This window comes from Penicillium maclennaniae, assembly GCF_028827695.1.
Source record: "Penicillium maclennaniae strain IBT 15551 chromosome Unknown utg000003l:1.0-5670915.0:1.0-5674809.0, whole genome shotgun sequence".
Taxonomy (NCBI): Eukaryota; Fungi; Ascomycota; class Eurotiomycetes; order Eurotiales; family Aspergillaceae; genus Penicillium; species Penicillium maclennaniae.
Genome location: NW_026623215.1, coordinates 1,015,220 through 1,040,405, shown reverse-complemented (window position 1 = coordinate 1,040,405; position 25,186 = coordinate 1,015,220). Strand labels below are relative to the sequence as shown.

The following is a 25,186-nucleotide window of genomic DNA, read 5'->3' as shown; positions in this document are numbered from 1 at the left end:
TATCACCCCGAGACCCCAACTGTAAATAAGAAGCCTAAGAGCCCTAGACAACTCGGACTCACGTTTAAATCTATTCTTCGACTCAACGCAGTCATGTACCTGCGCGCAGTCCATGCAGAGTCTTCCATTCAGGCTCTCTTCGAATTCATCAAGGCGAATCCCCTGGGTGTCCTCACAACGGCCATCTCATCACCATCTCATCCATTCATTCAATCCAGCCATATCCCATGGTTACTAGATGAGATCAGCGATAATCCAGAGGCACCCGTGAAAGGTCGGTTACGAGGCCACATGGCCCGCGCGAACCCTCAAAGCAAAGCCATGATCGAGTCTGCGTCCGCGTCCAACACCACAAAGCTAGTACAGGACGTGATGATCCTATTCACAAACCAATACCATCACTACGTCACGCCTAAGTTCTACACTGAGACTAAGCCGGCGACTGCCAAGGTCGTCCCGACATGGAATTACGCTGCGGCCCAAGTCTACGGCAAAGCTACAATCTACTACGACTCAGCTGCAGAGGAGACTTCTCAATACCTATCGAGACAGATTGATGATCTTTCCAAGATGTGCGAGACCTCAATCATGGGCTATACTGGTCAGGACGGGCAACCTGGTCCTTGGAGTGTCTCGGATGCCCCTGAGCGGTATATCGATATCATGAAGAAGGCTATCATTGGCATTGAAGTGACGATTGAGAGTATAGGGGGTAAAGCCAAGATGAGTCAAGAGATGGGACAGGGTGATCGTCAGGGCGTGATTGACGGGTTCAATGGCTTGGGTTCGGATATTGGAGCACATATCGCGCAGCAAGTCAAGGAGCGTGGGGAGATGAAAGATAGGAACTCTCAATCTTGAAAGAAATCTGTTTCCTAAAGAAACTTCATGCACTCCCTAGATCTTAGCATGATAGGCTTTGAGGATTCAATGATGAGACACAGTATTGGTTTCCATGTCTAATTCCATGTTTCCGTCATCCAGATTTGACATTTCACCCCTAGTGTAAACCGCTCACGGGATTAGTCAAGGCTAGAAGCACATAGTTGTTTTCCAGGTCATAGGCCTGGGATCAAGTTAAATAAGTTGGATATTTTGAAGTCGTGCAGAGAAAGTGCGTTGGAAGCAAATGCCTTAAGGGCGGACTGGATCTAACGGGAGCCGAAGTCCAACCCCCGCTTCACCTCACCATTCCCCTTTCTCCCTCAACCAAACACTCTCCAAAAATGCCTCCTTCGGCGCAAACAGTGAGTCTGCCCTCAGTATCACCGACACTTCTCTTGTCTTCTATAAAAGGCTGCACGTCTGGACAAGTCTTCGGAAGCTCCCTACAACTTACCCCGCACTGTTATCATGGCTCCATCATGCCGCGCCACTGCGAGCTCCCTGAAACGATCGCACAGACTATACGAGCATCACAAAAGCTAACACAACGAAAACATAGACCAGATTAGTATCTACCCTTCGCCTCCTTATCCCCCGCCTCCGCCTCCTCCAAAAGAAGGACACCGCTTCGTCCGTCGTCCAGCGTCGTGAGCTTTCCCAACTCCTCAGTGAAGGTCGCGAAGCCTCCGCACGCATCCGTGTCGAGAATGTTATCGCGACCGATATTGCAGTCGAGGTGATGGAAATGGTGGAGCTTTACTGTGAGCTGCTACTTGCGCGGGCCAATGTGTTGGATCAACTTGCGTTCGGGGAGTCGGGGACACGCGCACGATTGCGCGCTAAGGAACAGTACAAGAAACACAGTATGGCACAAGCTGGCGGAGTGAAACCCATTGAGAGCAGCGGCTCGCGATTCGGGTTCGGCTGGCTTGGGGGGTCTCAAAAGAAGGAGACCAGTCCCGCAGCTTCTACCAGTCCCGGCGAAGTCTCTGGAGATCCATTGACAGACGAGGAAGACCCCTATATGGACACTGCTCTCGATGAGGCCGCGGTTGCTATCTTTTACGCCTGGCATCGCTTCCCACACGAATTGCGCGAGCTCACTATGCTTCGGACCATGCTGGGTGAACGATACGGCAAGGAGTTCATGACGCTGGCACAGGACAACAAAGTGGATTCTATCAAGGTACCGGATCGACTTTTGAAAGGGCTGCGCGTCCGACCACCAGGGCAAGAACTTGTCGAGAGCTACCTGCAGGAGATCGCACGAGCATACGGTGTCGCATGGCCTCGCGGTGGAGAAGACCTGGACGTACAAGCAGACCTTGGCGATGCGCCACCGGAGTTCGTGGACTCGAAGGACGAAGGTGATGCCGACCAGGGTGGTGACCTACCGCCGACGCCGAGCAAGCAGGCCTCATCCCGACCAGAGCTAAGCGAAATGAGGCGCGCTTCAGAGACTAGTGAATTGAACAAAGCCACACCCCCACGCGGACTCGCAGCAGGCCGAAGCCCCGTTAGCGTTGCGCCGCCCGCGCCCCGAACTGATAACCCACACCCGCATGTGAAAATCCCCGGGGAGGGTGATACGAAACCTGCCCAAGGTCAAGCGGGACCGAGAAAGAACAGCAACGGGATCCCTGAACTTGACGAGTTGACGCGAAGATTTGCAGATCTCAAGAAGAAACCCTGAATCTGCGGCGTCCCGTGTTGGCGTCTGGCTGCCTCGCTAGTAGTAATTTGTGCATGAGACCCATGAAATTGATCAAGATGGTCGAAGCTTTTCCGGGGTATCTGCATTTGCATCTGCATCTCCTCTGCACGGGCGTTTGTCTTTTTCTTGGACTTGGTCCCTGCGCTAATTTGGCTCATTCGAGTGGCAATCCGAACTGGTCCCCCTCTTCATTGCATGATTTCCTTTCCTCTTTATCATAGGCGACTTTACGGCTTGGAGAAACCGTGAGTCATGTAGCAATTGAATGGAGAAATTAGAAAGTATGGGTTATGCATTTCGTCACAAACCCGAGAATTGAGCCTCAAGCCTCACGACCGATCTCGATCGCCCACTCGATCGGGGCGCGATCTCAGATCCCACACCGTTCACCCTCCCAGCCGGGGATTGAGTACACTTGTCGAACATCCCGAACCGAGGTCACACTCCGATGTCCATGCAAGTCGTCCTAGAATCACAACACAAGAGCCGGGAAGCCCCTGTCGACCTGACAGCGTTTTGTGTTCAACGGTCGGACCGTTAGACTAAAAAGGTGGGACCCTTGATTCAACACGAGTCTGCACATTGGATACATCACTTCTACTTCCTCCAACTATGCCGCCAATCTAATAGACGAATCTCCCCCCAGCTCTGCCAATCCGGTCCGATTGCCCCCTCCCCCCCTTATTCTCCATGCCCGTCTATATGCTTCACGGATTCCGGTGGCCCCGAGAAGGCTTTACAGGGATTCGTGTGTACATCGTGCTACACAATCTAGAAGAAGCCGCCGCCGAATACCTCCAACAGCCATTGACAACAGAGCTGGTACTAGAATCGCTCAAGCGGACACAATCGGACCTCATGCCTCGGCTACCAGAGCTACGCTTTATCGAGTACTACGATCCCGCCGACGAGTCCAGCACCACCGTTTCTCAGCCCTTTGCTTATGTCAGTACCAAGGTCGTGACAATTCCTGACGGCAGTACGCCCGAGGGCGCAGGGCCAGACATGAATATTGAGGACGTGGTCGAACAGGGCTCTGGCATGACGGACGACGCGACGGAGGCGCTAGAGGCGTTGCGCGATCGTCTTGCGCCCGGGGAACATATTGGCTGGTTTATGGTTTATAATGGGGATCCTGATAGGTGGTATCCTGATTCTGAACTGGATGACGACGACGAGAGCTATGTGGCCGAGAGTGAACAGAGCGCCACCGAGCCTGGGACTCCTGCGACACCGGCGTCACCAGCGACTCCGGTGAGCTATACGGTATGGTTGACCTATGGCATTCTCTTCAAGGTATTTTACTAATGCCGGATCTTGTTGTAGGCGCGATTGACAAGTCTTTTCAATCGCATGGGCACGACCACTTCATAACCCTCCGGCCTACGCCCATCGCATGTTCCCCGTGCCATGTGCGCAAGTGGACATAATGCCACTCTTCTACGTTCCGGGTTGGGCCATTGTACCCAACGTTTGTCGTCTGCCCGACCCGGCTACGACAGATTTTACGACTTCTATGCCTAACGCCTGTTTCTATACCTTCCCATTTCTTTTCTCTGATTCGTTGCACACAATCTTCTTGAAAGATCGTCTACCAGCCCATGGATCGCCGCTACTTTCATTGAAGACTTCGTCTGGCTGGACGAGGTAATTGATTGTCGAGAGTGCCATTCAATTGTATTATATTCCAAGAAAAAATTTCATTTCTTCTCCTATTTGCGACCGATCACGCGTTTCACTTTGATAGTAAAATAGGCGGTGAGTCACGGCATTATGGCGGAGGGGAGCTTCGCGATAACGGAATCTGCGGAGAATATCCAGAGCTACACCCCAAGACTGAACCGTGGGGTCATACAGATGCTCGCCAGGCGATTTCCTGGTATACAAGATGGTTCTCTCATTTATTATTGTCCAGAATCGCCAGTGAGTGATGTTGGGAGCAGCGGGGTGGGCGTACACAATGCTGATGAAGGTATAGGGGCAAAACGCGCCTGGCGAAGTGGTACGCACCGTACAGTGTGAGTGTTGCAATTTTCTAATCTACAAGTACAATTTACTCACAATGCTCCAGGATGAGGAGAAAGTGAAGCTCAAAGGCGAGGTCTGTACCCGCGCTTCCGACAGTCACGACTTGCAACCCGCAACCCGCTAACGACCGCCTAGGTCCATCGTCTTGTCGCACCGAGAGATCAAAAATACCAATCGAACTTCGTCGAGTTTCGCAGAAGCACCAAGATTGTCTATCGTCGATACGCCGGGTTGTTCTTCTGCGTCTGTGTGGACGCCAATGACAACGAGTTGGCGTACCTCGAAGCTATCCACTTCTTCGTCGAAGTGCTGGATCAGTTCTTCGGCAATGTGTGTGAGCTTGATTTGGTCTTCAACTTCTACAAGGTGCGTACTTGGATGGACAGAAGACGGACTGCTGCCCGCATGCATGCAGCTCGTGGTTGGGCCAAGCAAAAATCCCCCATGCTGATTGTTCGGTCCAGGTCTACGCGATTCTCGACGAGGTCTTTCTCGCAGGCGAGATCGAAGAGACGAGCAAGCAGGTCGTCCTCACGCGACTTGAACATCTGGATAAATTGGAATAAGGGTCCGCGAGGGGCTTGATTCAGAGTCCTGACTAGAATGGACCTGGACATTGATGCATTTCGGATGGCATCAACACACAAGTCATTTGCATGGAGTTCAGGGGGTTATCAGTCCACGGGTTATCGCCGCAATGAATGTATTTTTTCCGTGCTTTGGGGCGTTCAGGAGAGCAGATGTCATAGATCTGAAAACTGTTACCATATTGGGGACCAATGTCGAAATCTTCAACCAACTGGGTGTCATTGCCAAGGCTCGTATTCTTATGAACATCCACGAAGAGTGTAGACCCTGAATCACCGGGCTTTGACATGTCAGGGTCTCTTTAGGGCTACACCAGGCTGCAGCCATCAACTGCCGAAATCTTTGCCGTCTGCCACATTCCAGCGGGGTTGATGCCCAGGGCTGGTCCAAACGGACCGCAGGTTAAGCTCAGATCGGATCGAGATGTTTAATTCAACATCGCGGTTCCATAGAACGTCTCAAATGTTCGTGGGGTCGTGTGAGGTGATCGTGCTCAGCGATGGCGAACTCGACATTGTGGGCTTGGCACACACCATATATTGCACGTTACTCTCTACTGGACCCTGAGTCAAATTTGGCTCTTTTTCTTTTCTTGTCCCTTGCTCAATAACAATTGCTTCCCAACTAATGACGTTGAATGAACACATACTTGCTTGACCACGGGTCGAGAATGATGAGACTCGAATATGATGACACCCGCGTCAGGACGACGTCCGGCCAACTCTACCTCAAGACACTAATCGTACTACGACCGCACCACGGGACCACTACTGCACCACGGCCTCAATCTTTGAACTTACATAGTACTCAATACACACCGCATCAACCCTTGTCGTGATCAGCCCTCCACTTCCTACCTTGAGAGATTTCTCAACCCTGAAACCCGAGAACCTGAGCAAGACGGGACGATCAGCACAGGGGAGCCACTAACGGGGCAATGCCGCTTTTTCCCAGCGCTGCAATCTCCGAGACCAAGTTCGCCAGAATTTGGTGGCACTGACGGCGCTGTGGCCGCAGCCTTTTCGGTCGGGTGTCTTCCGTGCACACCTTGACTGTTTGACCCTTATGGAGAAGAATCAGGTACGGCCTGTATCAGACCACACCCTGAGCAGGAAGCGCATTGATCACCGGTATATTCGATGTTCTTGGCATGTGGAACTCATCCCGCTCTGGTCTCGACCACGAGCACACTCGCCTAATACAATTAATCTGCGGAGCCGAGTGGAGCTGTCTGCCACAAACTCGTGAATTGGACCCGACATTGGGTCCAGGCACCTCGTGCCCCTGGATCCGGTATCCTGATGCTGATCGGCAATTTCTCACTGATTGCCAACGAGCGACCGTTGGATCCTGACCATCATGTTTGACATATGCAAGGGCAACGAAGGCTCACATCTGAATGATACTCACCGGCCCGATGTGATTGATGCACCTTGAGTTTCAGAAGTTCACAAAAGTTCGATTCACTAATTCGGAATGCTCCACCTTTCAAAATGTACGCGTTGCCCTCTGCCGAGCCCCACCAATCAAGCCCACTAAGGGCACGGATCGTCTCCAAAGAGCCGGCAGAAACCCAGGATGATCCCCGAGTATCGAGACTGCGTACGCATCGAGGCTTGGCATGTTAATTACGAGTCTGGGCTTGCCAGGACCTCCACAATTGGTGCCTCCCCTGAGAATCCCCTGCTCAGCCTGTGACGTCTTCACCATCTGCGCCTCTCTGCTCTAAACTTGTCCATCCAGCTTTCTGCCATTGCACACTGTTGAGACAGGCGACGTGGGTGGACACGCGTTGATCCGAACCATGTGATTGAGAACCAACAAAAATACTTCGTTCAACCAGAGACCGGACCATGGCAAGGGAAAGGATTGACAGAGCCAAGACTCGACAGAACGAGTGGAAACGTTGCCACTCGCGGGGTCTCATTGCTCTCTTTAAAAGTCCGGTTCATCTGTCATAATTGGCGCAAAGCCGCTTGACAATTGTCCACTCTTCTACTTATCGTTCAATCGATCTAGTGAGGATCTGTTCAGGTGTTTTTTTTTTTTAATTTTTTTGCTTCCTTGAATTCCCGCCCCCTTATCACCGTATCATTCATCCCTCTTGCAACCCACCATTTCCCCCCCTTCTAGACTTTTTCTACCGTCTGTCCCTTCTTTTTATATACCCACCCAGTGCTCCTCATTCTTGCACATCCACTCCTTGATTTCTTCTAGTCTCATCCGATTATACTCATCCATTCCGGGACTTCCTTATATACCCATCATGTCTCTTGCTCTCTCCGACAACCTGCCGCCTCAGCCCATAACCGACATCTTCACCGATGACACTAACATCGACCGTCGCAAGTGCCATCGCACTGTGCCCATGAAGGTGCTGGCTCTCGGCGTTGGCCGTACCGGTACAGCCTGTGAGTAGCAGCCTCCGTCACTTCCGGTCGAATTATGAAGCTAACCAGTTCCTTAGCTCTCCGCAAGGCCCTAGAGCGCATGGGCTACACCAAGTGCTACCACATGATGTGCGCCAGTGTTGAGAACCCCCCCGGACTGCCTCATGTGGCACGATGCCCTGAACGCCAAGTACAAGGGTGAGGGTGAATTCGGCCGCAAGGAATGGGACCAGCTTCTGGGCGATTGCCAGGCTGTCTGTGACTGGCCTGCCTGTGCCTTCGCAAAAGAGCTGATTGAGGCCTACCCCAACGCTAAGGTCATTCTGACCACCCGGGACGTCGACCCCTGGCACGCGTCTGTCATGAAGACTGTCTACTGGCGCGTCAGCGACCCTGAGCACAAGTTCGTGTCAAACTTCAGCTGGGCCGCCGGCATGTACTACCCCATGCTCAACAAGTTTTTCGAGACCTTCTTCCGCGGAGATTTCCCCGGCAAGGGCAAGCAAGTGTACGAAGAGCACGTCGCCGAGGTCCGCAGCCTCGTCCCCAAGGAGCGTCTCTTGGAGTACAACATCAACGACGGCTGGGGTCCCTTGTGCGAGTTTCTCGAAGAGGAGGTTCCCGACACCCCCCTTCCCCCGCGGTAACGACATGGCCGATTTCTACAAGCGCTGCAGCACCCGCAACCGTCACCAGATGATGAACGCCGCTCTCCAGGCCGTCACCGTTGGCGGTACCCTCCTGGCTACTGGCTTCGCAGCCACCATGGCCTTCAAGCACTTCACCCGCTTCACCCGCTAAATTATCGGGGCCACTTGCATTATTCGTCACTCTCCAGTGCGTGCAGGCACCACTGAAGAGAGCGACAGACGTGGTCATGAGCCCTTTTTATTTTCTATTTGAACTGGCCACTGCAGCTTATAATATCCATTTTGGCCATTGGTAATTTTTGGTGGTATATATTTCATTTTTCACTGGTTCCTCAATAATTTTTTTTTTTTGGTCTTTGGAAAACATCGGAAAATCTTTGGGGGGGTTTTTTTTTCTTTTCGTCATTTCTGACACACTTTTTCTTTTGCATGACTCAGTTTCAAGCCACATTGGAACATTCTCCTACGGGGAATGGACAGACATGATGCTTCCGATCAAAGGGCGTCATTGCCACAAATTTACAACAAGACTCCTATCTTTCCATCATTTGGCATGACATAAAAGCAAGGGGTGGTTCAGTCCACGTAGCTTCGCCACCGGCATGAAACCCTGTAGGACACAAGGTATTGCATTCTCACGATCTGACATCAATGAAACTACAAGCGGGTATTTTTGAATATCTGGATCATGAATCATGAATCATGAGTCGTAACTCCAGTCGGGGCGGTGCCCCTAGCACACCGGAGTAAGTTTCCTGAAAGAGACCCACGGCGTACACGCAGCGCACATACCAAACGCTAGGGAGATTGCTTGGCTTGATTAGCGGCTTGGCGTGAATGGATGTGGCGATTCCTGCTGCAAACGGCCCCTCTCCGCCTACGTATCGGGTTTTCTCTGCCACTTCTTCGCCTTCCCTTCCCGATTTAGTGTTAAGGCCTTGCCGCTTTTTGCTCACTGAGTTTAACTGAGTGATGGGTGAGCGACTTGAGTAACGGCCTCAATAAAATGCAACATGTCAGTCCAATTCAGGTGTATTCCCCACTGTCGAGGTTGCCCCCCACAATTCGCATCCAAAAAGCACGATCATCAAGTTGACCATTCCTGTTCACCAAGTCCACCCTATGGTATCCTTGGCCCGAGATGGCTTGGCCAAACTAAACAGAACGTAGTACTTGTTATGCCACTCGTCGTTTGTATCAGTATGGCCTGCCCCTGAAACCCCTGAGAAATGCCTAATTGGTGTCATCTTATAGTGTGCGGTATTCAATAACGGATAGAGCGTACATTTTCCCGGTGGCCTTGTCATAGATGATCTTCGACATGGTTGACATACGCGGTAGGAAATCATACTTCTTCGGCTTTCTTATTCTTATGTCAATTTAAATTCAGAGCACGCGAGGGAGAGTTCTATAAATTTACGGAGAGGCTTCCCGAAATTTATCGTGGATCGCTTAGCATAACTCAAGGTCTAGCTTCCAGAATTCTTCTTCGTTCAGGGACTTCCCGGGGACTTTTATCACAGACCCCATCAGTGAAATAACCTCCCGAAACGATACTATCTTCGCCTTGCTTTCCCTCTTGGTACACAAGGAGGTCAGGGACAACATCACAATCTAATTCCTTGAGCGCTTTTAAGGTCGTCAACTCTACGTGCGGCTGTGGCTTTGCAGCCTGCTCTTGTCGAATCTGAGAGCTCTGATATTGGGAAAGCTTTATACCCCGTTTGCCTGATATTAGTGCCTGAGGCGGCCCCCACGGTCGTACCTGTCACTAGCCTGAGGCCTGACTAAAATGTACTCAGTGAGCCTGACTCCGAGCGTCCTCCTAAAAGCGGCGGCAGCTAAGAAAGGAAAGCCCCACCCAGCAGAGAGACTATGCTACTTAGAGTGTCCTATGTACTGTACGTAGTCCACTTGCGTAGAAAACGAGACATCCTGAGCCCTCTTCTATTAGGTAAATTCGTTTTCAGGGGACCTCTTAGCTTATGGTCGATCTGACCCGATTTATTCTACAATCTTATGCTGAAAATATTCTCGGGCTCTTTTTGTGCGCCTTGATCGACCGTGATTGACACTGTGTTACGGGGAAAAACACCCCGTTGTTACTCTAACATTCATCCCAATCTCCAGCTCGACTTTAGGACCCAGTCCTGTTTGCATCGGGCGGTCCTGCAGTAACCGTAATTTTGATTCCACCGGGCTCATCTGATCTATGGGAACAAGGGATCGGAAACTGGAAACACTAAAAATAATGTATGTGGTCTGCACACTGTCCGCGCGTCCATCCAGGGTACGGGCAAAGAGCTGGAGCGATGAGCCACATGCACGTGGCGGGTGCCCCGATCGAGCCAAGAAGTTCACGATATACGTGTGTGGCTGCGTACACCTGTTGGAGGTCTGGGTCATGCCCATGCTTGCTAGCGCAATATCCCAGCAAAAAAAATATATTGTCACGTCCTTGATAATAGTAATTCAGTGAAATCGTCTTAGACCCGGTCTGAGCGCCTCCAGCCTTTAGTCGCGAGCCATGACGTGGCCTTGGACAGGCCGAATTACAAATACCGTACCATCGTTACCGATCGTTCAGGGTGAACCTTGTTTGGAGCAAATGAAGATCGGACGGACTAGTGAACTTGATAGCCCACGAGGCCGTAGTTATGAATTTTTCGAGGATTTTCTAAAAACTAAAAAGGTTCGCAGGAGTATTTTCACCACTCCACAAAAAGCAGACAGAGGTCCCCGCATACTTCCTCTTGGCAGAATAAACTAGCATACGACTAAAGACGGCACGATGAGCTAAGCAATGGAGAGTCCAATCTGAATCGTCAATCAGTTGCGCTATCGGCCAATCGTCGCTGTGCTGCGCGCGGCGCCCCGCTGTGTCTCCGCCATCTTGACTGAAATGGGCTCCGTACTCGTACCCTTTTTCCCGCACATGGATTCTTGCGAGCTTCTTCTCCTTGCATTAACCAGACATCTGTCCCGTTCCTGTGATGTAAAGGTTGATCGCTATGGCCTACCGTTACTCCTCGAGGAGTGCTTCCTCGCTCCTCCTCGGCCTGTTGCTATGCGCCTGGGCAGTGGCCGCGGAGCAGGTCTCCTTCTTCAAGTCTGTAAGTGTCGCCTTCGAACCGTGAGGAGTAGAGCCTTATTCCCAATGCCTAACCTCGATCGCAGAGACCCGACATCTACCCGCCGGACCTCAAAATCGAGTACAGCGACCCCAGCAAACTCGCCCCGGCTACATCTTCATCGCACCCTATGAAGCTGAAAATCCGGGTCCTTACATCTTCGACAACTCAGGGGTATGATTGGAACCAGTCCCGGGGAGGCGCGCGCAATGGTATACTGACGGACGTTTCTATAGGAGTTGGTATGGAGCGGTTGGGGCGTTTCGGGGCCCGGAAATGCCCATGGCATGCACGTCTGCAAATACAAAGGCGCCGACCACCTATGTTTCTTCCAAGGAAACCAGCAAAAAGGATATTGTCGCGGGCATGGCGTTATTCTAGACAACACCTACCGCATCGTGCGCTCGGTGCAGCCCGGTGGCGGAATGGCTTCCAGCGACATGCACGAGTTCCTTCCGATCGGCAACGGCAAGACCGCCCTGATGACTGTATACCAGCAGCGCCAATTCGATATGACTCCATGGAACATCAAAACTGGCGTGGGATGGTTAATGGAGAGTGTTTTCCAGGAGGTTGATACCGAGACCAGTAAAGTGATATTCGAATGGCGTTCCCTCGATCATGTCGACCCGTCCAACAGCTACACCTGGCCTGCACACACGGACACGTCAGGAACAGGACTAAATATGCGCGAGCCGTGGGATTACTTCCACATCAACTCGATCGATAAAAACGATGACGGTGATTATCTGATCTCCTCGCGCCACACATGCGCCATCTACAAAATCTCTGGCAAAGACGGTTCGGTGATATGGAGACTGCATGGATCGAACCCGACATTCCGCAATATCAACTTCAGCTTCTCGCAGCAGCACGATGCGCGCTGGTTGTATGAAAACGCGACACATACGGTACTGTCTTTGTACAACAACGGGTTTAATGGATACAACCGGACGCATCCTTACTCGGCCGGTATGATTATTCTCATCGATCATGTGGAGAATACTGCTCTGCAGATTCGCGACTACAAGCCGCATATCAATGATCTGGTCAGTTCCAGTCAGGGTAACTTACAGCGCCTGCCGAACAAGAACGCTTTTATCGGATGGGGCAACAATCCCTTCGTGTCCGAGCACGATGAAGAAGGCAACTTGTTGCTTTGGGCGTCCTTTGCCGAAGACACCGTCATGAACTATCGTGCCCAGAAGTTCGAGTGGGAAGGCAACCCCACCGATTCTCCCGCTCTTCGGGCTTACTCTCGCACCTCCGAACCTTATTCTCCGACAAGCTTCTACGTCAGCTGGAATGGCGCAACGCGCGTCCAGAGCTGGCGATTCTTTGGAGCCAACAACATGACCGGACCTTATGTGCTCTTGGACCAGGTGAACAAGACCGGGTTTGAGACTGAGTATACCCACGACAGTTTCTACCTCTGGACTCGTGCCGAGGCAGTTGACAGCAACGGTGCCGTTCTGGGCAACTCCGAGATCAAGTACACCTTTGTTCCTTCGCCAGAGCTCCGCGATTTTTGTCAAGATGAGTTTTGTCTGGATGCACCTGGATATGGATTCCCCGGCGAGGATGCGGCTGAGCCGTTCATTCCACCCGTGGGCGTCACTACTGTGCCGTGGGTCGAGCCTGATCATGATGGGGCCATCTGGACCTATCCTTCCAGCTTCCCACACACTACAGAGCCGGTGGCTGCCCACTACAGATGGCGACACGGACATAAGTCTTATCCTTTTCTATGTTGTTCTTTGTTTTTGTGTCTTTCTGTAACGCCACTTGCTCACCTTCTCAAACAGGACTAGTAATATTAGGTGCCACGGTCGCCGTGGTTCTGCCCCTTCTCGCTGGAGCGTACATTGCTTGGCGATTTTATCAGCGACGCCGGCCGGACCGGCAGGAGGAGGAGGACGAGTCATCTGAGCCGCTGAACGGCTTGGCTGAGCGGAAACCTTCACCACGGAGCTCCAATCGTCCCTGGTGGCATTGGCGGCGGTGGACGGGAGGTACCGAAACGAAATACTTCGCGCTCGCAGATCGCAGTCCACAAGGACATGGGCGAGAAGACTGAAGGGCTCCTATTTTTGTTGATCTCTGGATCAGATCAATTTTTTTGTTCTCATGGTGTATATCCACTTTTGCATTGCCTGGCTGATCATGTTTCTTTTTGGGGGGTTACGCTCGGCCCTGTACATAATTACATCCTACTGGATATGGCTTTCTATCTAGACACATAAAAAATTAATTACAAGATCAAACGATAACGAAGATTTGAACTGGAGACCCGTAACGATACCAAAATACGCATACCCGAGCCCAAGGCCCAAAGTTGCTTAAAGCCGACCTACCCGGCACTTTACCCTTTTCTTCGCAGTGCGCTGCGAACGTACGCGTCCCGGCAATTTTAGCAGACACTTTCCCAATTTGCATCCTTTGTGGAGATCGGGTCCATCCGAAGTGTACAGATGACTGTACGCAGTGTACCGAGTTAGCTGCATCGATACATCGAGGGGATTTTGAACGCGAATCCATTACCGCAAATAGAAGCAGACCGTAGCGACTGCAGGGGGGGGGGGGGAGAGGACGAGGGGCCCCCTGTCTATCATCCCATTTGTCCTTTGTTTCGATCGGAACTCAAGCAAAGCCAAGACCTCCGAGAACATGACACCTGTCCCGAAACACAACAGAAACGAAAACCTGAAATTTTCTTTAGATCTAATGTAGCCGTTACGCAAGCTCGGGGGCTGAAACGCAGATTCTGTCGCTTGAGACCGTCGCACCGATATCCAATCCGCTACATGATGTGATGTCTCGAAAGATCAATCTCAGTAGAGATGAGGAGGGAAGAGCGAGTCAATTTGCCTGGCTTTTTACGCGGTACTGTTACCGCAGACTAGTAACTAGGGCATCTCCCCCGCTAGAGCCGCCAACGCGCTGAGGTCAAGAAGGGGCAGGGACTTACGTAGGCCAGTTCCAAACACAAGGTCCGAACTGACAATTCTAGAAGCGGCAATGATAGGTCCCCCACCACGATTCCTTGAGAGACTGCCAAGAACTCACGGCCACGCACGGGCTGAACGGGCGAGTGATGGCCCAGGGCAGGGAAATCGGTGGACTTGGTAGGGTGGAGCGGTCGTCGCAAGCCCGTCTCTGTCGATCGGTAACGATGTCGTATCCCTCCGTATTCTCTTACCAGATACGAGCTGGGAAGTTGCGATGAAGGGCCATCGCGATGGCGAGCAATGGAGATGATGTTGTAGAATGAGGATAGAAGAGTCTTTCACCTGATATAGCTCGAGCTCTAGCTTCAGCTCCAGGTTTTACTGGATCACGACAGACACGCGCATTTCACTTAGTGGAACCTCGTTGAATTGTACTTCGTATGGAAAATCCAAGCACGTTAATTCATTAATTTCCTTTCCTCAACTCAATGGCAATCGACAAGCCAAGCCAAGCCGAGCAGAGTAAAATTACAAGCCTTTCAGTCTCTTTGGATTCTAATTTCTTCCTTTCCTTCTATTCCTTTCAATTGTCATTCCTCAATTGTTATTCAAACCCTCTTTACAGCATAAAATACGTGAAACCGAAGGGGGCGCAACCTGACGTCGTCGATTCCCACCCAATTCGTCTCCATCCTCGCTTACCTCATACATTCCTCCATGCCGGCCAGGTCCCAGAACCATAAGACGAATCATGCCCGCCACGCGCGTACGACCTCTTGGAGCAGTGGTTATCACCATATAACGGGCACCGGCGGCGAATCCTCCGAAGTTCCTCAACGACGCCGTCGCGAATCTAATCTATCCCTCGCCTCTGTCGACGAGGGTCCCTCCTCTCCAGACTCCTCCAGCCCCGATGCCCCAGATATGATCCGCAACACCTCGATGGATCTAGACGCCCACGCCCTCAAGAGTGGCCATATGCGCTCCCGCTCCCAGAGTCAGCAGCAGATGTTGGCGATGCAGGAGAGCGAGCTCCCCGCCTTCGCCGAGCCCGTCGCCCGTCCCGCCCCCGTCACTTGGATGTCCCTTCCGCGAAAGGGCCAATTAGCCCTCCTCGGCCTGTGCCGCGTGTTCGATTTTCTACAGATCGCCTCGCTGCAGGCTTACATGTTCTACCAGCTCAAGTCCTTCGATGAGAACCTCTCCGACTCCGACGTTGCGACCCAGGCTGGTATTCTCCAAGGTGCCTTTACCGCCGCCCAGTTCGCGACGGCCATTCCTTGGGGCCGTGTCGCCGATGCGGAGTGGGGTGGTCGCCGGTTCGTGCTGCTGGTCGGCCTGGTCGGTACTGCTGTCTCTTGTCTTGGTGTTGCTTTCTCTACGTCTTTCGCGCAGGCCGTGTTCTGGCGTTCGTTCGGTGGTGCGATCAACGGTACCGTTGGTATCATTCGGACCATGATTGCGGAGAACGTCAAGGAGAAGAAGTATCACTCGCGCGCCTTCTTGATTCTTCCTATTGGATTCAATATTGCCTCGCTTTTCGGTCCTGGTAAGTTATGCTCCTATCTTGGTGGAGTCTGATATCGGTCATACTGACTATTATAGTTATGGGCGGCATGTTCGCCGATCCCGTGAAAGCCTATCCTCGATTGTTCGGACCTAACTCGTCCTTTGGCGGCGCGGATGGTGTGCAGTGGTTGGAGAAGTACCCCTACTCCCTGCCCATGTTGGCCAACTTCGTTTTCCTGACTGGTTGCGCATGCCTGGTCGGTTATGGTCTGGAAGAGACTTTGCTCTCCTGTAAGGGCAAGCCTGGCCTTGGCTCGTTCGCGATGAAATTCCTCGCCCGCGGTGTGAAGAAGGCTGTTGGTACCTCATCCGCACTGTATTCTCGTCTTCCGTTCCGTGACTACGAGGAGGATGGTCCCCTTCTGGCTGGCCAGGTGGATCGCGCGGAGAGCTACGAGCTGGAGGAGAAGGCCAAACCCATGCGTGCCAAGCGTGTGTTGCCTTTCCGCAGAATTTGGACCAAGAATGTACTGTGCACACTTCTCGCTCAGGCCTTCTTCGACTTCCAGATGGGTGCCTTCAACAACCTCTGGCTCCTCTTCCTTTCTACTCCCCGCTACGACGCCAACGACCCCGCTTCCCCCACCCAGCGCCTGCCTTTCGTCTTCACTGGTGGTCTTGGTATGCTTCCTCAGAGTGTTGGTTTCGCTACTGCCATCGTTGGTGTCATCGGCATGTTCCTCCAATTCACCATCTATCCCTCCATCAACGGCCGGCTTGGTACAGTTAAGAGTTACCAATACTTCCTGTCTCTTTTCCCGTTGGCTTACGCCCTGGCACCATACATTGCGCTGGCCCCGTCCACCATCCCGCCTCCCGGACAAGCCAACGGACCCTGGGTCTGGTTTTGGATCATCGTCGTCCTCTTCTGTCAGGTCACCGCTCGAACTTTCACCCTCCCAACCTCCATCATTCTCCTCAACAACTGCTCACCGCATCCTTCGGTCCTGGGCACCATCCATGGTATCGGGCAGTCTGTGTCATCTGCCTTTCGAACTATCGGGCCCATTTTCTCGGGTGCATGGTACGGCTATGGTCTGGACATTGGTATGGTTGGCTTTGCCTGGTGGCTTATTGCCCTTGTCTCCATTTTTGGCTGCGGTGCTGCCATCTTCGTGTACGAGGGCTCTGGTCACGAGATTATCCTTCCTGGCGAGGAAGACGAATTCGACCGTGGCCATCAGTGATGTGATACGAGTCTTTCTGTTCATCTCCAGTTGAACTGTCCATTGCTTCAGCTCATTTTGCATGTCTTTTGGTGTCGGTCGGGTTATGGGTTTTTGTTTTCTTGTGATTTTTTCGACCCTGACTGTTGCGGGCCATTCGCTGAATGTCTGTACCCGCGACAAACAGATGAGAGGTCTGTAATATATGGCCTCTCCCACCTGCCTGCGGTTTGCTCTGCCTTTTGCCTCGCCTGTATACCATTTTCTTACCTGCATTGTTATCTTCTTGCGGCATACATGTTCGTTTATCGTATCGCGGCGTTGTCTGTCTGATTTCATCTTTCATGTGATTTCGTCTATCGCCATCGCTTTTCCCTTTGGAATTGGACACCCGTGGTCGTTTGAATATAGAGATCGGGTCTTTGACCTGACAATATAGGACGAGATGCATCAGGACAGTGACAGTCTACTGGGGCAGCGTCTTTGTGCTATATCTCATAATAGACGATCTATTAACTCTCCCGGATAATATTCAGTAGATGTAGACAAATAGTCTAGAGAGAGTAAATGTGCATTTTGAAAAATCGTTAATCCATGGAAGAAAAGCTTATGAAGATGCTCCATAGTTCTTAGCGTAGCTGGCATCAAAGGTCTCTTCATTAACAGCAAATTGCCGAATGAAGTCGCGCTCCAGGTCGTGCGTCCGCCGACCAAGCAGTACAAGGCTATGTAGCGGCTCACCCATGTCAACCTCGGCCAACTCCTTTAGTGTGCCGACAACCATCTTCTGATCCGGAGCACCAACCCGCGCAGCGCCAACAGCAAGACTATCGGGTCCATACACACCCTCCTGACGGGTCTCCTCGGTCTCCAACATCTGCGACGCACATTGTGCAACGGTCATGTAACGCGGGGGCTCGAAAATCTTGCGCCCTCGCGCAAGATTCTCCATAGACTGCTCCTTCACCTTGATATCCAGTAGCACGAGGGTGTGCAGGCCAATCTGGACGTTCTCGCGAACACGGTCATAGAAGGACGAGGGCTTCCAGTTGTCAAGGAAGAAGACCATGCTCACTGTCTGGCCGAAGTTGTACAGCTGCAGACCGGTGCATCCGATACCGGACATGATGCTAGCGTTGGGGACGACATTGGTTTGGATGCCGAGTTCGCGTGCACGTAGAACGAGGTCGGTGTGAGTGGTTGCGCTGAGTCTTGTCAGTAGCCTAAAAACCCCGTCAAATAACACAGGCCAAGAACGCACCCAAAGGGATCGCCAACAACCAGGAACGCAATATCTGCCTTATCGGCTCCGGCGAGGATGTCGTCGCTGCCGGTCTCTACCAATTCACGGTCCGCTTCAATGACTGGGCGGCCATAGAATGCTTCCTACTAGGTCAATTAGCCAATTACTCATTTGCGCACATGGAGATGCCAATTGCAAATGATATGACGCAAAATCAAGGCATATTGAAGAAGCCCACTTACAAGCTTGGCCTTATCCACAAGCAGAATAGCAGTGTATGCTTCAAGGTAGACCCGGTCGGCCTTCTTCACAATTTCCAACCCACGGACAGTAATATCCTTCTCATCGGCAAGGCCGAGACCCACAAGGTGCAACATGGCGAATTGAATAAATGAAGGGATGAGAGAGACTGATATCGAAATGAAGAAATTAAATCACCGCGGGGCAGAATACTTTCGGCAGAATCACTCCCACCGCCTGGATGCGGAGGAAGTGAATGTCCGATTATCGCTATCAAATCCCCGGATTGGAATTGGAAACCCTTCTCCTGCTCTGCCTCTGCGTCACTTTGTTCATATTTGGTTATATCAAGATAATTCTATCTCTAATATTCGCTGCGTGCCTGTGTTGAGTTGATTTTCGGGGTTGTCGCTATGAGTTCCGAACGCCAGCCGAAGTATCGGCAGGAGATCCAGCAGGTTAGTTCTACCCCATCTCAGTCTCGGTCCTTGGGCGGCATGAGTCTCTTGGTCTTTTGAGTGTGTCTTTTCTCGATGACTTTGGCGCCGTTGGCTGTCTTAGCTTTGGAAATGCACTTTCTGTAGGGTTCTGGGTCTGGACCGCATCCTCAATAGGCATCAGGGCATACCTTGGACAATATGCTGGGCATGAGAGAGAGTACACGCTACTGTCTTGGGATTCTTGGCCTGAAATAATGGAGTCCTTCTATCGTAAGATGGATTGGGGATCCCTGGATAATGCGAAAGTGGGAGAGTTGAGACGGCGGCTGCCATTTTGAGATCCTGCATTGCACTTCTCTTCTGGCTTTTCGTCCATCTTAATCTCTCACTTATCAACCCGCATTCTTTGCACTTTTCTGGTTCTCTAGTACAGACCATTGTATCTTTCTTCGAGATGCTGTGCTGCTCGCTGCCACATTGACACTGGGTTATCTCTGGTCCTGTACCTTGACTGGGTGGTCATTCGACATGACTTCCTCTGATCCAAACCAACCGGACCCTCGCATCATTCGCATATTGCCTGATAGGCATGACACTACCGAATCGGCTGGGTCACTGGCTCCATCAAATATGTTCGAGAATGAGCCTCGCTGGGTCTGGAAATTTGGTAATATGGTCTTCAATAGAGATCGAAGCAATGTTCCAGAGGCGGAGGAATGCCTAGAACGCCGTATCTTCGGAGGCCCCGATGCTCGAGACATGGAATATGGGGCCGACAGCGAGTCAGGCTGGAACTTAAAAAACTCTCTCAACGGCGTCTCCGCGGCCACCGCGTGTGGACAGTTTGTCAACGCCGAGTCATCCTTCTGGTTCGACCATGGAATCTGTCCTGCCTATTCATGTCAGACACCTGATATTTGAGGCGGAAGACGAAGCCAACAACAGTGGAGTCGAGTATTCCGACGTGACCAGCTCTGAATCCCTCGTGCCTACCCCGGTGATAACGTCCGAGGACAGTGAAGACACCGAGACCGTCGAACTGAGAGAAAACTACGAGACCGAGCTCATATTCAAATGGACCCTTACTGACCTGATTCGCCAGATGATGTTCGTCTCTGGAGAAACTGCTGAACCATCTATCGAAAGCACGACGTTAATTGAAGACATTACTCGCCAGCAGGTCATCGAAATTGTAAGATTTGCTCCCACTTGACCTATCGTTGATCGCTGACAGCCCAATGCAGCTTACCCGCAGCACTGCACTTGCTACGCGGCGGGGATCGAGATCAATCTCAACCGATGACCTGATATTCTTGATTCGGCACGACAAAGCCAAGGTTTCACGTCTCCGGACGTTCTTATCTTGGAAGGATGTGCGCAAGAACGTCAAGGACTCTGATGACAAGGGTGGTGGCGATGCAGCCGATTTTGCTGCAGCCGATGATGCGGCTGGTGTGGTCGCTGGTCCCCAGGATGTTGCTGCCAAGCCAAAGAACAAGAGAGCCAAGGTTGGGCTGGCATGGGATCCCAACAGCTTCTTCTCCGTCCAGGTACCGGAGCGCGAAGACGAAGAAGACGAAGAGGAAGAAGAGCAGAACTACGCCACTCTGCAGCGCTTGGCTGCCGCCGACGAGCGTACCAAGCACATGACGAAAGAGGAATACGTCTTTTGGTCCGAGTGTCGCCAGGCCTCCTTCACCTACCGCAAGAGCAAGCGCTTCCGCGAGTGGGCAGGCTTTGGTATTGTGACCGAGTCCAAGCCCAACGACGACATCGTTGATATCCTGGGCTTCCTTACTTTCGAAATCGTCCAGACTCTAACAGAAGAGGCGCTCAAGGTCAAGGAGCGTGAAGACCACGAGAAGAACCGTGGCGGTCCTGACGCCGGCGACAGCGCCAAGAAGCGCAAGCGCGAGACTGGCCTGTTCGATCCGCCCGAGGAAGGCCGCACCCGAATCGAACCTCGACACATTCGTGAGGCCTACCGCAAACTCCAAGCCACACCTCAGAAATCAGTGGCGATGCTTCTCCACAACGCCCGCGTACCTGCTCGCCTTCCTTTGCGACTAGTCAGTATACCAACTCACGGTTACTTATCATATTACTGACAATCTCGTGCAGATCTAATATCTTTTCTCTATAAGCGTTTTTTCTTGGACTTTTACTTGCCTTTTCGCGTCATGGTAAATAGCGGGAGTTTCTGGCAATCTACATGGATGATACCCACGAGCAAATTTTTGAGGCTTCTCTTGAATTCGGATCCGTACTTTCGTAGCTGCATAGAGCGACCGTTCATAATGAAGGAATGAAGCGGTCGAGTCCTAGGAGACATTAATTGATCTACTGAATGGCGATTTTAAGCCCGACGGATGGAAGCATGAATGAGGATTTGCTTTCAGAGGAAAGTGAGTAAACGGAAGTCCCATGACAGACCGATGCGTGAGCCGCGAAAGAGCGATCCAGCGGGAGCTCGCAATTCCTCTCACCCTTTAGCAGCCAACACGAAGGATTGAGCGTGCGTAGGAGGAATTTACTGGTGCCACTTCTACCTGTTCACTGAATACTTAAAATTGGCTATAAAGATTGAAGTGAAAGAGAAAGAATTGAAAAGGGAGACCGGATCTAGACTTACAATTGGAGAATAAGATCCCAAAACTTAGTGAAGTTATTAATCAGCGGGCGGCTGGCCTAATGGCAAGGCGCTAGATTTCGGTTCTAGAGATTGCAGGTTCGATCCCTGCGTCGCTCGCTTCTTTCTTTTTTGCGACGTTTCTTTTTCTTCAAGTGTTTTATTCTCTATTTCCATGGGCATATGCTATTTGGATAAATGCCAGATTTTTTCAAAATTATCACGTCTCCATTTAATCGTATACATCGAACGACGGTCGCCTTTGTGCAGAACCCGGTGAGGGCAGCAGGCGTATATAGTTTTACTAATATTTGTCCTACTCAATCAAGCAAGTGTAAATTCCCAAAATATATAAGTTTCGGATTCATTCCAATTTTGCCCCCAATACTCCAGTTGCCCATCCATTCGTCACAGAATATATCTGTTCAAAATTCTGATGGGAAGCTACATTATGGTGCACTGACACTGAGTCTATTTGGCTTTCCTTGCAGAGCTGACTACCACGCTATTCTGGCCAAAAGCCCCCGAGGCCAACGTCAAACAGCGGCTTTACTTCCTTTATCCGGACACAAGAGTCCCAGGCCCAGAGCAGCGGGGAGGAAATAGTGCTCAGCAGGAATACCCGAGGTATCAAGGACCACCTGCAGGCTAGGAATATAGAGCCAAATGACGGAAATTCCAAGCGCGAATGCAATGGCAGGGAACAGATACAGGTTCTGTGTCAGCTTGTTGAATGCTGGAGGATGCTGGAAAATCGAAAGAGAACGCGTGCGAACTGCCATCAGGTTGAACCATTGCCTAGGAAGAATTAATGCCAAATTCGAAACACTCGCTTTTCAAGAGATCGATTCTCACATGATGACGAGATTGATGAAGTAGATCGAGCTTGCTTCATTGACTTTGGCTGTGTAGTAATCAGCATCAACCCCAGGGGGGGGAGATCACCGAATTTGAAGCACAGCTCAGAGAAGTGAATTCCGCACCTCTGTAGGTACCATAAGGCCATGGTAAATGAAAGAGCTGTCTCGATCATGCCGACTAGCGCATATGAATGAAATAGGAGCTTCCAGTCGACCAGTCGATTTTTGGTTGGATGCCGAGGCGCGCGGAAGAGCACGTCTGCCTCCGGGACCTCGTATGCTAGGGCCACGGCAGCGGCACAATCTGTAAAACAACTTGGAAGAACCTCACGTTAGCTGCGTGTGGAAACTTTCCTGGGAAAGATACCTACCAAATGATGATCATCAGGAAAGATGACAGGATTTGAGGGATCCCGAAGACCAGATTGCAAAACAGGGGCCAGAACTCGGACCATGAACCCGCTGGCAGAAGATAGGCGACTGTCTTCTTGAGATTGTCGAAAACCACACGCCCGTATCGAACGGCTTCAACAATTCCTCCGAAAGAATCGAGCAGGACCATGTCAGCAGCCTCAATAGCGATGTCTGAGCCGCTGGTGAGACTGATGCCAATATCGGCCGCTTTGAGGGCAGGGGCATCATTGACACCGTCTCCTGTCATGCCGACAATTTCTTCCCTCGACTGGATCTCACGAACAATTTGTAGCTTCTGATTCGGAGTAGTGCGAGAGAACACAATCTCAGGATATTTTTTGCACAACTGACCCCATTGATCTTCGTTCGGAGTCATCAAGTCCGGACCACTAACAAGCAAAGCGGAGCGGGATGCATCGACGTGCTTTTTGCTTGTAGTCGGACATTTCCGAAGAGCTGATGCATCGTGTACCGAATCGGTGGTAACAATGCCGCACTGACGGGAAATAGCCAGTGCTGTCAATCCAAAATCGCCGGTGACCTATGCCTCTTGGTCAACATTGATTTTCCCATGCTTTCGAGCAAATCACAAACCACAAAGACTCGTATTTGGGCCTGACGCAGAAAATTCGAATGACCTCTGGGATTTCAGCCCGTGGTGGGTCAATCAAGCCAACCAAGCCGACCAATGTCAGACCTTTCCCAGCTTCGTGGAGCATATGGGACTCAAAGTCCGAGGAAGTAGGCTTAGCCAGTATGCTGTCCTTGGCGAGAAGCTTCCGTGCAAGTAGAATCACACGTTTGCCCTTAGAAGACCATTGATCTTTCAAGATTTTTATCGCTGCTAGATCGTCCTTGCTCAGGGATCTAACTTCACCATCAGGGCACAAGACTTGGGAGCATCGTTCGAGTGTAGCGGAGACCTCTACTCGCGCACCACTGCGAAGAAGCAGACATAATTCTGGCAGCATGGCTGTGATTGAGGCCATCACACGGGAGGACGAATAATCCTGCCAGGTATTGAACACCGCTTGGATGACGAAGACCGCAATCAGGACAATGCTCAAAGTCAGATTTGCAACCGCAGGTGGCTGGCCCAAGGGCTTCCATGATATAAAGACCAAGATTCCACCGATGAGCAGCATTGATCCGAACCCTTTGAAAAAGTAGCCGAGGATCTTCCAGAACCAGGGATTTGGCAACGGTGCAATTTTGTTCGGACCATGCTTCTGCAGTCGCTCTTTCGCCGAGTCTTCGGTGAGACCCGTTGATGCATCGACGTTAAGGCATTTCTGGACCTCCGCAGCAGCAAGTGTATGCCAATCGGTATTTTGCCATTCTGATCAGGTATATCAATTTAGGTCGTCTTCTTGACAGGGAAAAGAGTTATTCACCATCTGCCATTTTTTTCTTTGTCTCATTGGCGTTTGACCCGCCGCTTTCTGTCACCTTCGTCTTCGATTTCGAAGGAACTAACTCAAATTAGTCGGTCATTGAATCCAAAGACCAGATGAAGGTGAACGATACAGGCTCCGATATTCAATAGGAATAACAGACTTGGGATCGATCGTTCGCTGGCTCGCACGCCTCTGCGCTTTTTGACCCCGATGCTTGTCACTGGCAGTGTGTCCAGGGGCTATGATCCGATCAGCCGCCTCTTCACCGGCAGCTCGCCAGCTACAAGACGTCACCGGCTTCGCCATCGCAAGAGAACTAAGTAAGCTCTTGTCTGTGAGCTGGCAAAGATGAGGCAAGTAAAACCACCATGTCGCACTCACCGGGGCACAATTTATAGGCTTTTTATCTCTCATGTGAAGAGAGATGTCACAGCCCCAAATCATCCCCGGTCGGTGAGACTTCGCGTTAGATGCCCTCTATGAGGTTGAGGGACTTGGGACACCCAATGAAGCCGAGTCTACTGCGAAAGCCAGTTCGTCTGCGCCACTAGCCATGTGTCGGCCAGACGTCCTTCCGATGTGGAGTGCGCAATATGAGACATCCTGTCAATTGCTGTCTTTATCGTATCTCATGGGTAGATAGGTCTTGCACGCGAAACGTGATGACTGGAAGGCGGAAATCCCGCATATGTTTAAAGTATGAAACACGAATTACCACTAGGGCCATCAACCCGCGGTTTGAGACACAATTCCCAGCTGTTGTAAACCGCTCATCGAGATAATGTGGTGGGTGCTACCGTTGTTACTCGAACTGCGGCACCGGCCGCGAAGTAATTAGCCAACGGATTGGCGTGGTGGACAAAGAGGGCAAGAGTATAACTCGCCAGGACTTCT

At 51.4% G+C, this 25,186-nt stretch overlaps 11 protein-coding genes across 11 annotated transcripts; 9 read left to right on the top strand and 2 right to left on the bottom strand.

Moving 5' to 3' along the window:
• Positions 1–93: 93 nt before the first annotated feature.
• N7477_002487 (FMN-binding negative transcriptional regulator) lies at positions 94–861 on the top strand (the record flags this gene model as incomplete). Its single annotated transcript, XM_056964150.1, has 1 exon — positions 94–861. The coding sequence occupies one exon, from the start codon at positions 94–96 to the stop codon at positions 859–861; it is 768 nt and encodes a 255-aa protein (XP_056824103.1).
• Positions 862–1,226: 365 nt separating this feature from the next.
• On the top strand, positions 1,227–2,578 carry N7477_002486 (IST1 family protein; the record flags this gene model as incomplete). Its single annotated transcript, XM_056964149.1, has 2 exons — positions 1,227–1,247; positions 1,445–2,578. 2 exons carry the CDS (start codon positions 1,227–1,229, stop codon positions 2,576–2,578), a joined length of 1,155 nt encoding a protein of 384 aa, XP_056824102.1.
• Positions 2,579–3,289: 711 nt separating this feature from the next.
• N7477_002485 (uncharacterized protein) lies at positions 3,290–3,973 on the top strand (the record flags this gene model as incomplete). The annotated part of the gene is made up of 2 exons (XM_056964148.1): positions 3,290–3,895; positions 3,926–3,973. 2 exons carry the CDS (start codon positions 3,290–3,292, stop codon positions 3,971–3,973), a joined length of 654 nt encoding a protein of 217 aa, XP_056824101.1.
• A 514-nt stretch (positions 3,974–4,487) lies between these two features.
• N7477_002484 (AP-2 complex subunit sigma) lies at positions 4,488–5,193 on the top strand (the record flags this gene model as incomplete). The annotated part of the gene is made up of 5 exons (XM_056964147.1): positions 4,488–4,522; positions 4,578–4,617; positions 4,671–4,700; positions 4,763–4,993; positions 5,092–5,193. The coding sequence occupies 5 exons, from the start codon at positions 4,488–4,490 to the stop codon at positions 5,191–5,193; spliced, it is 438 nt and encodes a 145-aa protein (XP_056824100.1).
• Positions 5,194–7,481: 2,288 nt separating this feature from the next.
• Positions 7,482–8,406, top strand: N7477_002483 (sulfotransferase family protein; the record flags this gene model as incomplete). Its single annotated transcript, XM_056964146.1, has 4 exons — positions 7,482–7,626; positions 7,683–7,744; positions 7,797–8,222; positions 8,275–8,406. The coding sequence occupies 4 exons, from the start codon at positions 7,482–7,484 to the stop codon at positions 8,404–8,406; spliced, it is 765 nt and encodes a 254-aa protein (XP_056824099.1).
• A 2,860-nt stretch (positions 8,407–11,266) lies between these two features.
• N7477_002482 (arylsulfotransferase family protein) lies at positions 11,267–13,463 on the top strand (the record flags this gene model as incomplete). Its single annotated transcript, XM_056964145.1, has 4 exons — positions 11,267–11,368; positions 11,402–11,560; positions 11,623–13,135; positions 13,198–13,463. 4 exons carry the CDS (start codon positions 11,267–11,269, stop codon positions 13,461–13,463), a joined length of 2,040 nt encoding a protein of 679 aa, XP_056824098.1.
• A 1,588-nt stretch (positions 13,464–15,051) lies between these two features.
• On the top strand, positions 15,052–17,090 carry N7477_002481 (putative MFS transporter; the record flags this gene model as incomplete). Its single annotated transcript, XM_056964144.1, has 2 exons — positions 15,052–15,883; positions 15,940–17,090. The coding sequence occupies 2 exons, from the start codon at positions 15,052–15,054 to the stop codon at positions 17,088–17,090; spliced, it is 1,983 nt and encodes a 660-aa protein (XP_056824097.1).
• Positions 17,091–17,676: 586 nt separating this feature from the next.
• Positions 17,677–18,689, bottom strand: dph5 (diphthine synthase; the record flags this gene model as incomplete). The annotated part of the gene is made up of 3 exons (XM_056964143.1): positions 17,677–18,274; positions 18,331–18,455; positions 18,555–18,689. 3 exons carry the CDS (start codon positions 18,687–18,689, stop codon positions 17,677–17,679), a joined length of 858 nt encoding a protein of 285 aa, XP_056824096.1.
• Positions 18,690–19,869: 1,180 nt separating this feature from the next.
• Positions 19,870–20,205, top strand: N7477_002479 (transcription initiation factor IID 18kD subunit-domain-containing protein; the record flags this gene model as incomplete). The annotated part of the gene is made up of 1 exon (XM_056964142.1): positions 19,870–20,205. The coding sequence occupies one exon, from the start codon at positions 19,870–19,872 to the stop codon at positions 20,203–20,205; it is 336 nt and encodes a 111-aa protein (XP_056824095.1).
• A 25-nt stretch (positions 20,206–20,230) lies between these two features.
• Positions 20,231–21,100, top strand: N7477_002478 (SAGA complex subunit spt3; the record flags this gene model as incomplete). Its single annotated transcript, XM_056964141.1, has 1 exon — positions 20,231–21,100. The coding sequence occupies one exon, from the start codon at positions 20,231–20,233 to the stop codon at positions 21,098–21,100; it is 870 nt and encodes a 289-aa protein (XP_056824094.1).
• A 1,057-nt stretch (positions 21,101–22,157) lies between these two features.
• Positions 22,158–24,598, bottom strand: N7477_002477 (uncharacterized protein; the record flags this gene model as incomplete). Its single annotated transcript, XM_056964140.1, has 7 exons — positions 22,158–22,419; positions 22,477–22,525; positions 22,567–22,796; positions 22,853–23,436; positions 23,486–24,234; positions 24,290–24,367; positions 24,418–24,598. The coding sequence occupies 7 exons, from the start codon at positions 24,596–24,598 to the stop codon at positions 22,158–22,160; spliced, it is 2,133 nt and encodes a 710-aa protein (XP_056824093.1).
• Positions 24,599–25,186: the final 588 nt, after the last annotated feature.